Source organism: Rhopalosiphum padi, chromosome 1 (genome assembly GCF_020882245.1).
Source record: "Rhopalosiphum padi isolate XX-2018 chromosome 1, ASM2088224v1, whole genome shotgun sequence".
In the NCBI taxonomy this organism is placed as follows: Eukaryota; Metazoa; Arthropoda; class Insecta; order Hemiptera; family Aphididae; genus Rhopalosiphum; species Rhopalosiphum padi.
In genome coordinates this window covers 38,046,908-38,060,475 of record NC_083597.1, presented here as the reverse complement: position 1 = coordinate 38,060,475, position 13,568 = coordinate 38,046,908, and the positions used below count along the sequence as shown (strand labels likewise).

General features: G+C 27.7%; 1 protein-coding gene and 1 long non-coding RNA gene across 2 annotated transcripts; both read right to left on the bottom strand.

The window, feature by feature from the left end:
• Positions 1 to 2,196: 2,196 nt before the first annotated feature.
• Positions 2,197 to 3,965, bottom strand: LOC132932238 (uncharacterized). Its single transcript, XR_009662835.1, has 3 exons — positions 3,593 to 3,965; positions 3,173 to 3,222; positions 2,197 to 2,655 (listed from the first exon to the last, which is right to left on the bottom strand). It is a non-coding gene; the product is annotated as an uncharacterized LOC132932238 (long non-coding RNA).
• A 2,591-nt stretch (positions 3,966 to 6,556) lies between these two features.
• On the bottom strand, positions 6,557 to 10,459 carry LOC132918469 (uncharacterized). The gene is made up of 6 exons (XM_060979708.1): positions 9,727 to 10,459; positions 9,105 to 9,156; positions 7,919 to 8,018; positions 7,029 to 7,148; positions 6,789 to 6,947; positions 6,557 to 6,669 (listed from the first exon to the last, which is right to left on the bottom strand). Exons 1-6 carry the CDS (start codon positions 10,457 to 10,459, stop codon positions 6,595 to 6,597), a joined length of 1,239 nt encoding a protein of 412 aa, XP_060835691.1. The 3' UTR covers positions 6,557 to 6,594.
• Positions 10,460 to 13,568: the final 3,109 nt, after the last annotated feature.

Sequence of the window (13,568 nt, the reverse complement as noted above, 5' to 3'; positions counted from 1 at the left end):
ATTGTTTAGGAACGTAACTTTTATAGCTGTAGAGACAATAGTTTTTTCGTAAAATTTTTTCAAAATTATAATATATCATATCATTGCCGCATGATTCTCGATATGATTTGATGAAAAACTATTTCTAAATAATATGTATACTTACCTAGTGTTTTACTAAATATGAATGCCTTCCTAAAATTTAACAATTTAATGCAAGTATACAGTACTAATAAGTAATAATAGTACTCATAGATAATGATGAAACACAGTACGAAATTAAGAATATTTACGCTTTTGAAAAGGTGTTTAAGGTCTACCTTTTGTAATTGTACGTATAATAAGTAATGTAGTTTTTTTATTTACATAGAATATTATATGACTTTGACGTTTGCGAATATATCGTATTTCTTACAAATTGTACCTAGTCGTAATTTTTCATAATTTTTTTGTTGCTTTTGGTAATTAAAATGTAGAAGATTCAGTATTATTATACCGTTTAGGGTAATGTTAAACTTTTATATAACTGAAAAATATAATTATTTACTTTGAAACCAGATTCATTAAAGAAATTGACCTAAGTACCTAATGTTGAATATGACGCAGACTTGCATTAAGTAAATAAAATAAATATTTAAAAAGTTTTATGTTATACAACATAACTTTTCTAAAACTTCGCATTTTACAACTCGTTATTTTAACACATGATATAATATGTTGTTATTATGATATTCATCCATAGATTTTGAGGTTCAACTTGAAGTACTAACTTTTTAATATTATAGTTCATAGTTGTATCGTTTCGAAATCTTCGAGGTTCAATGCAGTGACACCTTGAGATCAAATTTTTGTTCTCAAAAATGTTGAATTTTAATTTTAAAATTAAGAAATTGCTAAAACCAAATTTCCCGCCAATTTCCTTTTTTGAAAACTTTAAATTTAAATCACCACTTACCGTCTAAATAATTGAGTTGAAAAACCTTTAGTATTTGGAAGATTATCTAGGGACGCATCTGCGTCGATCATTGAAGATTTTATCTAGATGGGGCCAGTATTAAAGGGTTTAGTTTTGGAGTTAGATTTTTGAAAACGTAATAATAAATTGAATTTTTGGACAAAAATTCATAAAAAAATCAGAATTTGGACAGTTATATAATTATAAATGAGTCGACAGTTTTTAAATATTATGCAATAGTTTATGAGGAAAATAGAAAATAGCGAAAATATTGAATGTGCGGTAGGGTTGCCTATACAAAATACCTTCAAATCTGTATGCCAATTTAATAAAATACATAATGCGTTCACTATTTGAGGTGTACTGTATGACAAAATAATTTATAAAATAAATTGTATCATAGAGATAGAATAATAGAAGAATCAACCGACCAACCAATATTTTATTTTTAAAAAATAATTATAATGTATAGAACTTGCCTATATAAACCCCTTCTACTGATGAAAGAAATAAGGATCTGACAGCCTGGCTATAACTAATATTATTGAAATATAAACAAAACACAGATCACAAATGTCCATAAAACTTTTTGTGTTGTGTAAAAAACCTTAAAAATGTAATATAAGGATAATCATAATTCATAAGTCTTGATTTGTTTTTATAAGTATTATAAGTTTATACCTTGACATTTACCTATCAAATTTCAAAAAAAGAACAAACTTTTTCGTAGTTAAAAGTTGTCTTTCTTCTATTTTTAAGTTTTGGAAATTGTATACATGATTCTTCATAAGAAGTTATATAGCAAGTATATTATTATATTTTTATACATATAATGGCATTTTCAAATGCATTGTTTTTCCTGTAAAAATGAATTTAACCTACTGCTGTACTAATGCAATAGTAAAATTAATTACTTTATTCACAATGCCATCAAATCTACTTAGTAATAATGTAGGCTGATAGAACATCTTTGTTCATAATTGTTTTTCTGATATAATGATTTTATTTCATTGAATTTAAATGTCAGTACACCCATTATTAACCTATTGTACAGCAAAGCAACACCCACTTACTCAATTTTTTATAGTTAGGATTAAAAATTGAAAGCAAAACAGTTTCTTATAAATAGTTCTTACTGCAACCAACAGATCTGAAAATGCTTAAATACAGTTTTTGTATAAACATTATAAGATTAATTTTAATAAGAAGAACATCACTTTTTAATTTTTAAGTAGTATTTAAAAAAAAATGTAATGGGTACGTTAGTTTATTAACTCTATAATTTATTTTAAAATCATCATTTTTGAAAAAATAAAGTATAATTTTTTACTGGTAGTTACTCACTTAATAATAATATAATTAAATAACAGTAAATTTTATAAATAAAATAATTCAATAACAATAAACTTAATAAATTACATAATTTAATAATAAAAGGAATATTATAATTTATAACATTGAACAATAACAGACCGCCTACAATAATAAGTACAATTAATTCCCCAGTTGAATAGTTTTTTGTAAGTGGACAAGTAGAAAATTAAATTTAAATGAATTACAATATTCACAGTATTTACAACATAGGTACTAAGGTCCAATTTGTTGTGGACATAGTCATGATTTTGGAGAACAGTCCTCTTCAAAATCATCAACAGATCATTGTTTCTGTTCAGTTACTGTACAGATTCTCTGATAATCCTTGTAGTATTTTTCTTTCAGATCTGGAAGTATAATTTCTAATTTAAAAAAGTAAATTTACATTATTCAACCATAAACATAACAAATCATGTTTATTCAGAAAATAAAAATTATACAATTTCTGTGAGGTTATTTGTGTACTGTTGTAATTCTAAAAGAACTGATTTTCAACAATAGTCAATCTTTGAAAGACTGTCTTTCTGTTTATTATATAAATTAATCATTATTTAATAATAGGTATAATATTGTCAACAATAACAATAATTAAAAACAATTTGTTTTCATACACACCATTAAAAAGCAAAAATATCCAGTACACGATTTCTATTTATGATACATTTACATATAACTTAGTATTTGAAGTAATAAAAATTTCTCAAAATTAAAACTAATTTTTTTTCATCAATGATTGACTAATAAGGGAATTGTTCAAATTTAGGTTGAAACCAGGTTAAGCTTTGAAGGCAATATGATAAATACGCACAGCAAATAAAAAACAATTTATATACTAGACTAAATACAAATATTGATGGAACTTACTAATTTTGTTATGAATTGTTGTTACACTGTTAATTATGTTAAACATGTACCTATTAACAAAACATAAAACACATAAGATAGAATACTAACATTTATAGGACAGTGTAACATAGAGACCACAGTGCAACTAAGACGATTAACAAAGAAAAAAAGGAAAATAATTTTAAAATAACATGTAATGATCTTATTGATAAATATAAAATATATGTAATTTATAACTTATTATGAGTTGTAAAGTATTTATGTATTATATATTTATATTGAAATAATAAGGAAATTATTTACTTTATGAGTGTAATAATATATAAGTTGTTAATGTACAACATACAAATAAGTAATAATGTGTGAAATTCTATAACAAACATTTGTTATTTAGGTCTATAGTTGCGCCAATGGCTTAAAAATAAAGGTAGTACTTACTAGTTGGATATTAATTAATTAATAAACATTCAAATATATTACAAACAATTGATTTAGGCACTTATTATACACAAGTTTTACTTATGTTAAATGTTGAACCAAACTTCCAGCCAGGGGCAGCAAACGTAAAACAAGTAATCGTTATTCGTTGCCCGTTAAAGTCGTTAAAATGTTGAATAACGGTAATTTATTAATTTCGACCGACAGAATACGACGGATAAATAATGTATCTGGTTCTGGGGACCAGGCTGAGAAATTTATATACTCAAAAATCGTAGTAGAATTATTTACAATGTTGAATAGTTGGTATTAATTTGAATTTTTGCGATTTGAGGTTAGTGTTCGAACTTTTAATTTCTGTTATCACTTATAATTTCTTATCACGGGATCCAACTCTTATCACGGGGTCCAACTGGCCCCATCCCATTGCTATGAAACGTAATTGTTCCGAATTATAATATAGTACTACCAGTTACCACAGAATATACGTTACCGCCGATACGGATACGGAACGCTACTACGAATGTCACTTGTTCCGAATATGACAGTGGGTTAAATAATATTAAAATATGAATCATTAATGACATTGATCAATTTGTCACGTGGATAATACAGCTGATGCCACGATAGAATAGATCATTTTATCATTACCACGAATTAAAATATGTTTTAATTCGTGATCATTATTCATTACTCTGGAACAGAACCGTGCCGTTAAGATTTGGCGCCCAGGGCAAAATTAAAAATATTCGCCCCTATTTTACGAGTACTTATCATTATGCATTTAAATTTTTTTGGCGCCCCTTTAAACCATGCGCCCGTGGCGCATGCCCTCTAGCCCCCCCACGGCACGGCTCTGCTCTGGAAACGATATTATTGTCTATTGGTTATTAGTTTGTTGTAGGTACATACTTCGAAAGTCCGAATACATTATTATAACGCTTACGATTAATAGCAATGGAGAAAAATACCGACGTGATGTTTTGAGGTTTTGACGATATTTCATTAACAATTCAGAGTCCGAACACTCCGAACAAAGTAGACCACCTTACACATACAACTAGCACGATGACCGAATACAATATCGACGAAGTAGTTTATGATGTAGAAAACATTGAACGCCAGTCGATCAAGGAACAGCCGAGGCAATCACGGGCCGCGGGCTATCAAGCGACCAAGAAGTGTTGGCAAAAGTAAACGGCGATTTGGACGAGGCGCCAATGTGGAAAATGCAATTGGTGGTGACCTGGTCGGTGGATCAGATCCGAGCGCAACCCACACCACGTCGCCCAAAAACGCGCCGCAAAACGGGTTGTGTTGTGCCCGATGCGATTGGCGTCCACAGGCATATTGTTCATCCCCTTAGTCGAAGTCATCAGACTGGACGACAGTGACACAAGGATCGGAAGGATACGAGACAAAGCACGGACGGTGTCCGGTGGTAAGTCACACGAGCACGAACCGTCAACGGCGACGGTTTCGTCCACGTGTAGAACCTGAAACGACGGCGGAGACTTTGGCATGGGGTGTGAGTGTAACGATATAAAGAGCTGGGAGTACGGACGTGAACGGCGCCAGACCCACGGAAACTAAACATTAATAAACCTAACGTGGTCGTCAGTGACGAAATCCTTGGAGTGTAGATCAGAATCGCGACGCGGTTCGTTGACTGTTTCGCCACGAGGCAATTCCGCCGGCCTGGTCGCGCCTCCGGTGGTCGCCAGTTCTGCAGCATCAGTTCTTCGCTCGCCCCGCGACTTTTAGGTCTCCGCCGTCGACGCGCTCGCTGTCTATAACATCGCCCCCGCGAGTTCGCAACCGAAGTTGTTGGACCTTGTCTGCCGTTTAATTTATCGTCGCATTGCGTGCTCGAACAAACGTGCTTACGACACCCGTTTGTCAGTGGGACCGATCGCGACCCCGCGAGAACGTTGCTAAGGTGACGAGCCTATACCAGTGGTCGGCAACCTTTTTGGACTCCTAGGCCGCATTCATAAATTAATAAGAGTTCGCGGGCCAGACAAAAATGAAAATGTTATATTTCAAATTATTTATCAAAAAAAAAAAAAAATTTAAAGCGGGCCGTATACAATAGACGCGCGGGCCGCCGGTTACCGACCACTGGCCTATACTATACTCGCTATATATATATAATATATATATCTTGCACCCCCTACGTTTATTGTGTTGTCCTGCAGTCGATGTACATTTTCCCCCTTTTTAAATCATGTTTTGATTTTGTTTTTTACTTTTTTGTTATCAACATTTTGTGTTACATTAAGCATTTTCAATGGTGTTTTTTTAATGTTCCGTTGCTTTCTATTATAATATGTAAAATATGTTGCGTGAGCCACTGTTCCCAATTTTTTGTTTTATCAAATATATAATGATTAAAAAATAAAATGCCTTTGATTTTACTTATATAAATTGTATATTACTAATAGTATATGACCATATTGACAAATATTTATCATGGAAAAATAATTTACTTTTAATCACATAGTAGCTTTAAGAAAAAAAGAACTTGGCTAAATATACTAGTTATAATAATAATATATTTTTTTTATGTATGATGATTACATATAGATTTGAAATCTATTATCTATTGACTATTATTCTTGTACGTATATCGTAGAATAAAATGAATAACTCAGAAACTACTTAATACTTGTTTAGATTTCGAATTCAATACATTAAATAAGTTATTTATTTGACAATTCGCTAAAAAAGATAGTCATATTTGATAAAAGTAACATTAATTTCTATAGCATAGTCATTTAATAGTTATAATCTATCTAAGTACTTTCAAATATATATTATAAAACGAATAAACAAATTTTTGTTTGTTGATAATAAATATACCTATCTACTTAGTACTTACTAATAATCGATAATTTGAGTAACATCTCTCAAGAATTATCTACCTAGGTATATCAGGTATGATCATAATACATGAAATCGTGCAAATGTTGGCAAATTAAGTTTACTTTTATGAATATAATTTATTCTGAAATTACATTTTTAGAATTTGTAGTTTTCAGCATGACCGAGATAATATTGTAAGACATCGATATGACCTGAAACAACATATAATTAGTTATATTTTGTTAAAGTAGGTTGTCGGTAGTATAGGTATGTGTAAGGTATAGGTATATATTGAGTATTTATTATAAACAAAAAAAAACTAAATAAATACATTGGTAAACATTTGTAAGTTGACGACTTTTTTTGGAGAAACTTTGATCATTAAATTATTAGCATCATTCATCCGCATAGTTAATAATAATAACTTTTTAAATTTTAAATCCATTTTTGTCCAATCACAAGAATATATGGCAAAATTAACAGATTCTCTCTGCAAAAATATAATTACTATCAAACAAAATCAAAACTTGGAGTAATTAAAGACTGTAACAAAGACCTATTAAAGACTTACTTTAAGATTCATTCTGTCAAGTAAATAACAATATAAAAAAAATTGCGCAGAAATAAAGAGGGCTGATGATCCGAGTTTGATAATTGTAAGAATTTGATTTGATTCTTTTGAAAAACAAACCTTTAAAAAAAAAATTAATGATTAAATGAACTAAATAAATAATTTCAAAATCTATGTCACGTGGTAATAATGAAATTCTAAGACTTTTAAAAAAATAAGGGAAGGTTATTATTTTTAGAATGTGAAAACTGATTGGTCGAATCTAGAAATTTGGAGAATTATCAGCAGAATATAAAAAAAATCAGTAGCATACTACGAGATTGCAATAATTATCAGGGAATTAAAGCTCTCATGAACGTGACATACAAAGTTTTACCATACCAACTTGGAGGATTGGATGTGTGACGCGATGGAGACAATTTTTAATTTAATTCAGTCAAAAAGATCTAATCAGTTTTTTAAATTAACACTTGCAGGTCACACATATATAACTCGATAAATAATAGTGGTTCTGTAACTCATTTTTTTTTAAATGAATCCCTTTGCTATTCATTATTTTTTGTTGTATGGATTAATGATAGGTATACTAGTGGTGATCGCTATGATTATCGACTATATACTAAAAATATAAAAGATACGATTTTATTTAATGCACTATAAACAATCATTATTCCGAGTCCTATATACTTCTAACTATCTATAGTGCTGGCGATCTTAGTATTACATGTTTATATTATATAATATTATAAGCTGTAAACCATTAACCATACTGTATAATGTAACTACTAAAATAAGTAGGTAGTAACACACGTGTGATGCACTAATAAAATTAATTACATTTCCAATAACATATATTGTAATAACCGATAAAGACAATTTAATATACCTACCACGATTAACACATATGTCACAATTATGAAAAAAGTCGAAGACATAGCAACGTTTGCTAAAATAACAGGCCTCACTATTGAATAATATGATTTGATTTTCCTGAAAAAAAGAGAAGTATTTTATTAAATTAACATTAGGTATATTAAAGTTTAATAGATTTAACAATATTTTTGATCAGTTGAATATAATTTTATGATATGTTTATTGGCTATTGTTTTAGTCGACATAAGATTTGAATTCATGAGAATTAAAAATAATGAATTAAAACCTATTAAATGAAATTACAGGAAACTATTTATAAAAATATGTCAATAATGATCCGTCCTGAAGAATATATTATTTGATAATTTAATAAACAAATATTAAACGATAACAAAACTAGGTACGAGCTAGTATATAAGTTAATAAGTATTAAAACTTTTAGTTGATGAAAAAAAAATCTTTTACATGTGCCACACAACTAATATTCTCATTACCTAGGTATATAATATTAATCCAATAAATTATGTAACTTAAGCCTTAAGGTTAGCGTATATAATTTTATATTATTATGATATTATGATAGGTACCAATCTAATTTTAGATTTTGAGTAGACATTTTTTTCCGTTGTTGTTGATAAATCTATATAATATGTTTTTTGATTTTGAAATTATTTTATGTTATGTTTTTGTTAAACTTGAAAAAAATGTTACTATAATAACTATAAATATATGATAAAACCAAACCAACGAATATTTAAATAATTCTGGACTAACATGAGTAGGTTTAAGAAAAAAGTACATTTAATTCATATTTCTTTAGCTTTATAAAAATTTTGATATTGGTATTGATTATTCAATATTAATTTTTATTTTATCGTAATTAGGTAGGTATATTTTGTAAAGTTTATCTACACGTACTTAATTCATATAATTCGACTGTTATTGATAGTCGATACTAAGTAACTAAGTATATTTGACTATTTATATATATAAGTTTATATAGTATATATTTAAGTTATATATATTTTTTAAATCATTCTAACATCTTAATAAATATATATATATTATTTACTATAGCTACATAATATTTTTCTCTTTAAATTGTCTGTAAAATAATTTTGGTGTTTATACGTTAAACATGTATGTAACATTTTCATTAATAATTTTCATTAGCTGACTACTGTCAATCTTTATACTACTTACAGATTAAGTTGTATTTGATCTCCTAGAATTGATTTAAAATCTTCATAACATTCTGTAATATTAATCAAGAACTATACATTAAAAAGTTTCTTTTTCATAATCATAAATATTTAAAGTTTGGAATTACAATATTAGTTTATAAGAAGTTGGTGCTTAATATTCTAAATTTTCAGTGATTTTATTCTGTAATTCCTTTTACTTAATAATACTGTAGTCTTGCGTAAAAAGGTATAGATTTTTAAAAAAAAATGTATTATAGATAAATCTAGTTGGAGAAATTTGATATGGTCACTTCCGAGATGATAGGTAGTTGCCTTATAAGTCAATATTGTTATTAGTTATAAACAATGACTATGGATTACGCGCCAAAATCAAATGTAATTTTCGATGACCAAAACAGTGAAAATGTGCTTGGGCATGAATTAAGGGTTGTATATTGGTAAATTTGATATATAAAATTATACATAAATAAGTAATTTTTATGTTGATAAATTTATCACTAATCTGTATTCAGTTAATTTAAATAATAATAATATTTATATCTCGAATGATTTTTAATGCTACATTAAAATTTATATGATATTATTTTTTTTTTGTGAATTTTTGTTCAAAAAAATCTTACTTGATTGAGAGTTTTCTTCGTGTCCGATGTTTTTAAAAGCCCGACAGAGGACTTCCTGTTGAGAAATTATAGCCAAACTGAAAGACAATATTAGTGTGTCTGTCACCATTATTACGTATATGGGGAATGTTGATATCGCTACTTCCATTAGGTAAAATATAAAATAATATTGATTATAAGTGTGTGTAGATACCGGAAAACGCAAGTTCATAATGTTCGGTAAGCGACAATTTTCGATATCGGGCGCCGTAAACGTGATTACCATGATGGGAAATATTATCCATTGCATTAATACTATCATCGAGAATATAAAAAAGTAATTAGTGATTTTAATCGTTCTGTCACGATTGTCGTATAACACACTTAAATGTTTACAACAATGTTCGCTTGTAAAAAAATTAAACCGCGAAATGCTTAACGCGTCACCAATTGTGATGCTTTTTTTCAGAATAAAGGATATCCTCCAAGAGCAAAAAAAAAAATTGATCATAACAAATAAGATTAAAAAGAGATCAACGTCACTTATGGCTAGGCTATCATCCATGTCGACAAAAAACCCTATAATGCTGTAAACGACCATACTGTTCACGATAGCACCGTAAAGAAAAAATAATAGTCGATAAGCATTACAGTTGAAAATTTTTGTACCATTCGGTTTCATCATGTGATAGAATCGGTATAGTTTCAATAGTTTCAAGTTAATGGCAACTTCTTCAATTCTCAAATTGTCCATCACACAAGATTTTATTGCAGATATAGTAATCTGCAAAAAATTAAAACATAAACAATATATAAAACATGCATAACAATTTATTATTATGAATAATAATAATAATATTGAGGAAACTGGAGAAAACCGTAACATTACTGTAGTAATGTTAAGCTTTTACGCACTATTTGTCCGTTAGGGTATTTTTAAATGACATGATAATGTAGTGTAAATAATATAAAATTGAATTTTTTTTTTTTGAAAACCAGAAATTGACGGTTTGTTGTCAAAAAATGTTGTGTATTAGCTTATATACATCATCACGATTTTGAAATATTTTATATACGCAGATACTCATTATCCATTATTCTTTAATTAATTACTCATTAGATGTAGTACTGTAGTAGTCCGAGTAGTCAGAATCACTTGACATCATAATCTTGTATTTTAGATTCATAGACGAAGTCACGAAAACGTATAGAAATTATTAGTAAAATACTTAAACATGTATTCTTTTAATAAAATATGTTGTTATAATAATTATGGAATAATAATTTATCGGTAACATTTTTTGTTTAATTACTAAAATTATTATTACGACTTACGAGTAATAAAAAAATAACTAAAGTATTATAGAAAAATTCAATACGGCGTCCCGGGTATACAATATTGATGCATTTGTGCATTTATTTCAAATATATTATTACCATTGTACATACATCTCCGGTAACACAAGTTGTAACAATAGATGGTGTTAGGGAGGTTATTTTTATTGACAATATAATTACATTACATTTTCGCCAAGATGAATATCGGGAAAATTCCACGATGCTAATAGTGACGCGAATTTATTGACTTCGAGTTTTTTCGTTTTTACACATATCATATACATTATTTTACATAAAATTCGTAAGGTGAATTGAATTCTTTAAAGCGAATCAATATCGATCTTTTAATAATATACACTATTGATGATTTAGGAAAACTGATTTCCGCAAAAAAAAAAAACATTTGATGGATCGTAAGATGATCAAATTTTTGTATAATAATATTGTTTGTCATTGAGTGTCGTTTTTATATATAATATGAAATATTATAAATAAAAGTGTAAGTATTCATTTGTATAAAAATTCACATATCATATAGTTAATAAAAGTCATTATCTATTCAGATAACCCATAATTTTAATTTCAACCTTTGAATTTGCATTAATATGAAGCGATAAACATGTAATTAAGTATATGCTAAAACAATATATTTAAAATATAATTTAAATGCTTATATTTTACCAAAAATTGTGTGTTTTCCGTTCGATTAGCTCTGCGCTCTCCGCCGCTGATAACAATAACTAAAAGTTGCCTTATGATTGTCTGACGCTTGTTTTAGTTATGTCTAGAACGTCCATGTTTATAATGAGCGCACGGATGTTCGTGCTGATTATTCGTGCACGAACAGGACACGCCTTGATTAGATCCAAGGGCAAAAATAAATGCATTTTGGATGCACTTAGATACAGGGTTGGGTTATCCTCTCACTCAGACCGTTTTAAATAAAAACTTACCTCGATTAATTATGCAAAACTACCCCTGGTGGCCAATTAGGCCACAGGATAATAACCAATTTGTAACTGTTTGTATAATAGTTCGAACCACGTATCCCCCTACACCAAAATATGTGACATGGTCAATGATCGAAGACGGTTATCTAAATTATTTGGAATCGAATATTTCGCGCACTATAAACTACAATACGTCCGATTTTTGAACTCAACAATTTGTTTTTTTTTAAAAATCAGATTGATATGGATGCAATATAATTGTACAAAAAAAAAAAAAGAAAACTCATAATACAAAAATAAAAAATAAATTTCAATGCTTCAGTTAAGGTTTCTTGTCTTAATATATATTTGATAGTTATATACATATGTAAAGTGTGAGAATTTAGAGCTTTAATAAGTCTCTTAACTTACATATTATGTATATATAGTATAACCGCAAAAATGGCTAATAATTACAAAAAAAAAAACTTTTTAGATTTCTGCAAATATATTTTTCATTTTCCATCGTTTTTGATATACAATTTATGTACTAAATAACTTAAATGACAGTTAAAAAATGTTGAATATTATACAAGTATTTAAATAAATAATCTACGTAAATTATTAAAATATTATGTTGTTAAATTGTTTTGTGATGATTTGGTTCGCTTAAACAAAATTAATTTGTATTTTAAGAATACTGTTATTATGGCGTGTTTCTTTATTATTACTTGATGTTAATGAATGTATAATTATTGTACTGGATAAAAGTTAAATATCTATGAGTATACACGATATACAGGCAGTAATTGTTTCTATACTTACTGTTTATAATCAATTATTCAGTTTTAATCATCTATTCTAAGTAGTTAGCGCATTTTATTGAATAATTAATTACTTTAATTAGATGTTTACCATCAAACCGTACCTTAATATTAGTAATTAATAATAAGAACAACTTAGAAGGAAACGAGAAACATGTAATTAAAATTATCATTAGTAATTATATACGCATTTCGCTTGGAACATTATTTTTTCGATAATTTTTTTGAAACTATTGTATCTGCTACCTGCTTTGTCATGTAAGTCTGAAAAATAGCTCAATCAACAACTAAATTTTATATAACAATTATGTTTACATTTAAATTTAAATTTAATTAATTAAGTTATTTTTATTTAGTTGTAATAAACTTTAAAATTCTAGCCTCCAGAATAATGAAAATAATTTTCCTAATATAATGTTATTCTTATATATTGTGCGAAAATATCTTGGCTTGAAAAATTCGTGGAAGTCTTATGTAGATATAAAATTATAGTTTTCATTGTTTTTAAGTAATAAAGTTCATAATATACTTATAAGTTATAATAATATATAAACGGTATATAATCAATTTATTGTAAAGCACCCATTATTTTAGAAAACACGGAAGTTTTTAAAAAAATTTTGTTTACGTAATTTTAAGATAAAAAAAAAATATTTTTGAAAAATGGTACAATTATATTAGCAATCTAGCAAATAAAAGATCGTAAATTATAACGTTGTTATTTTTTATTGACATAACATCATATAAAATATTTTTAAAAACATAAATCATT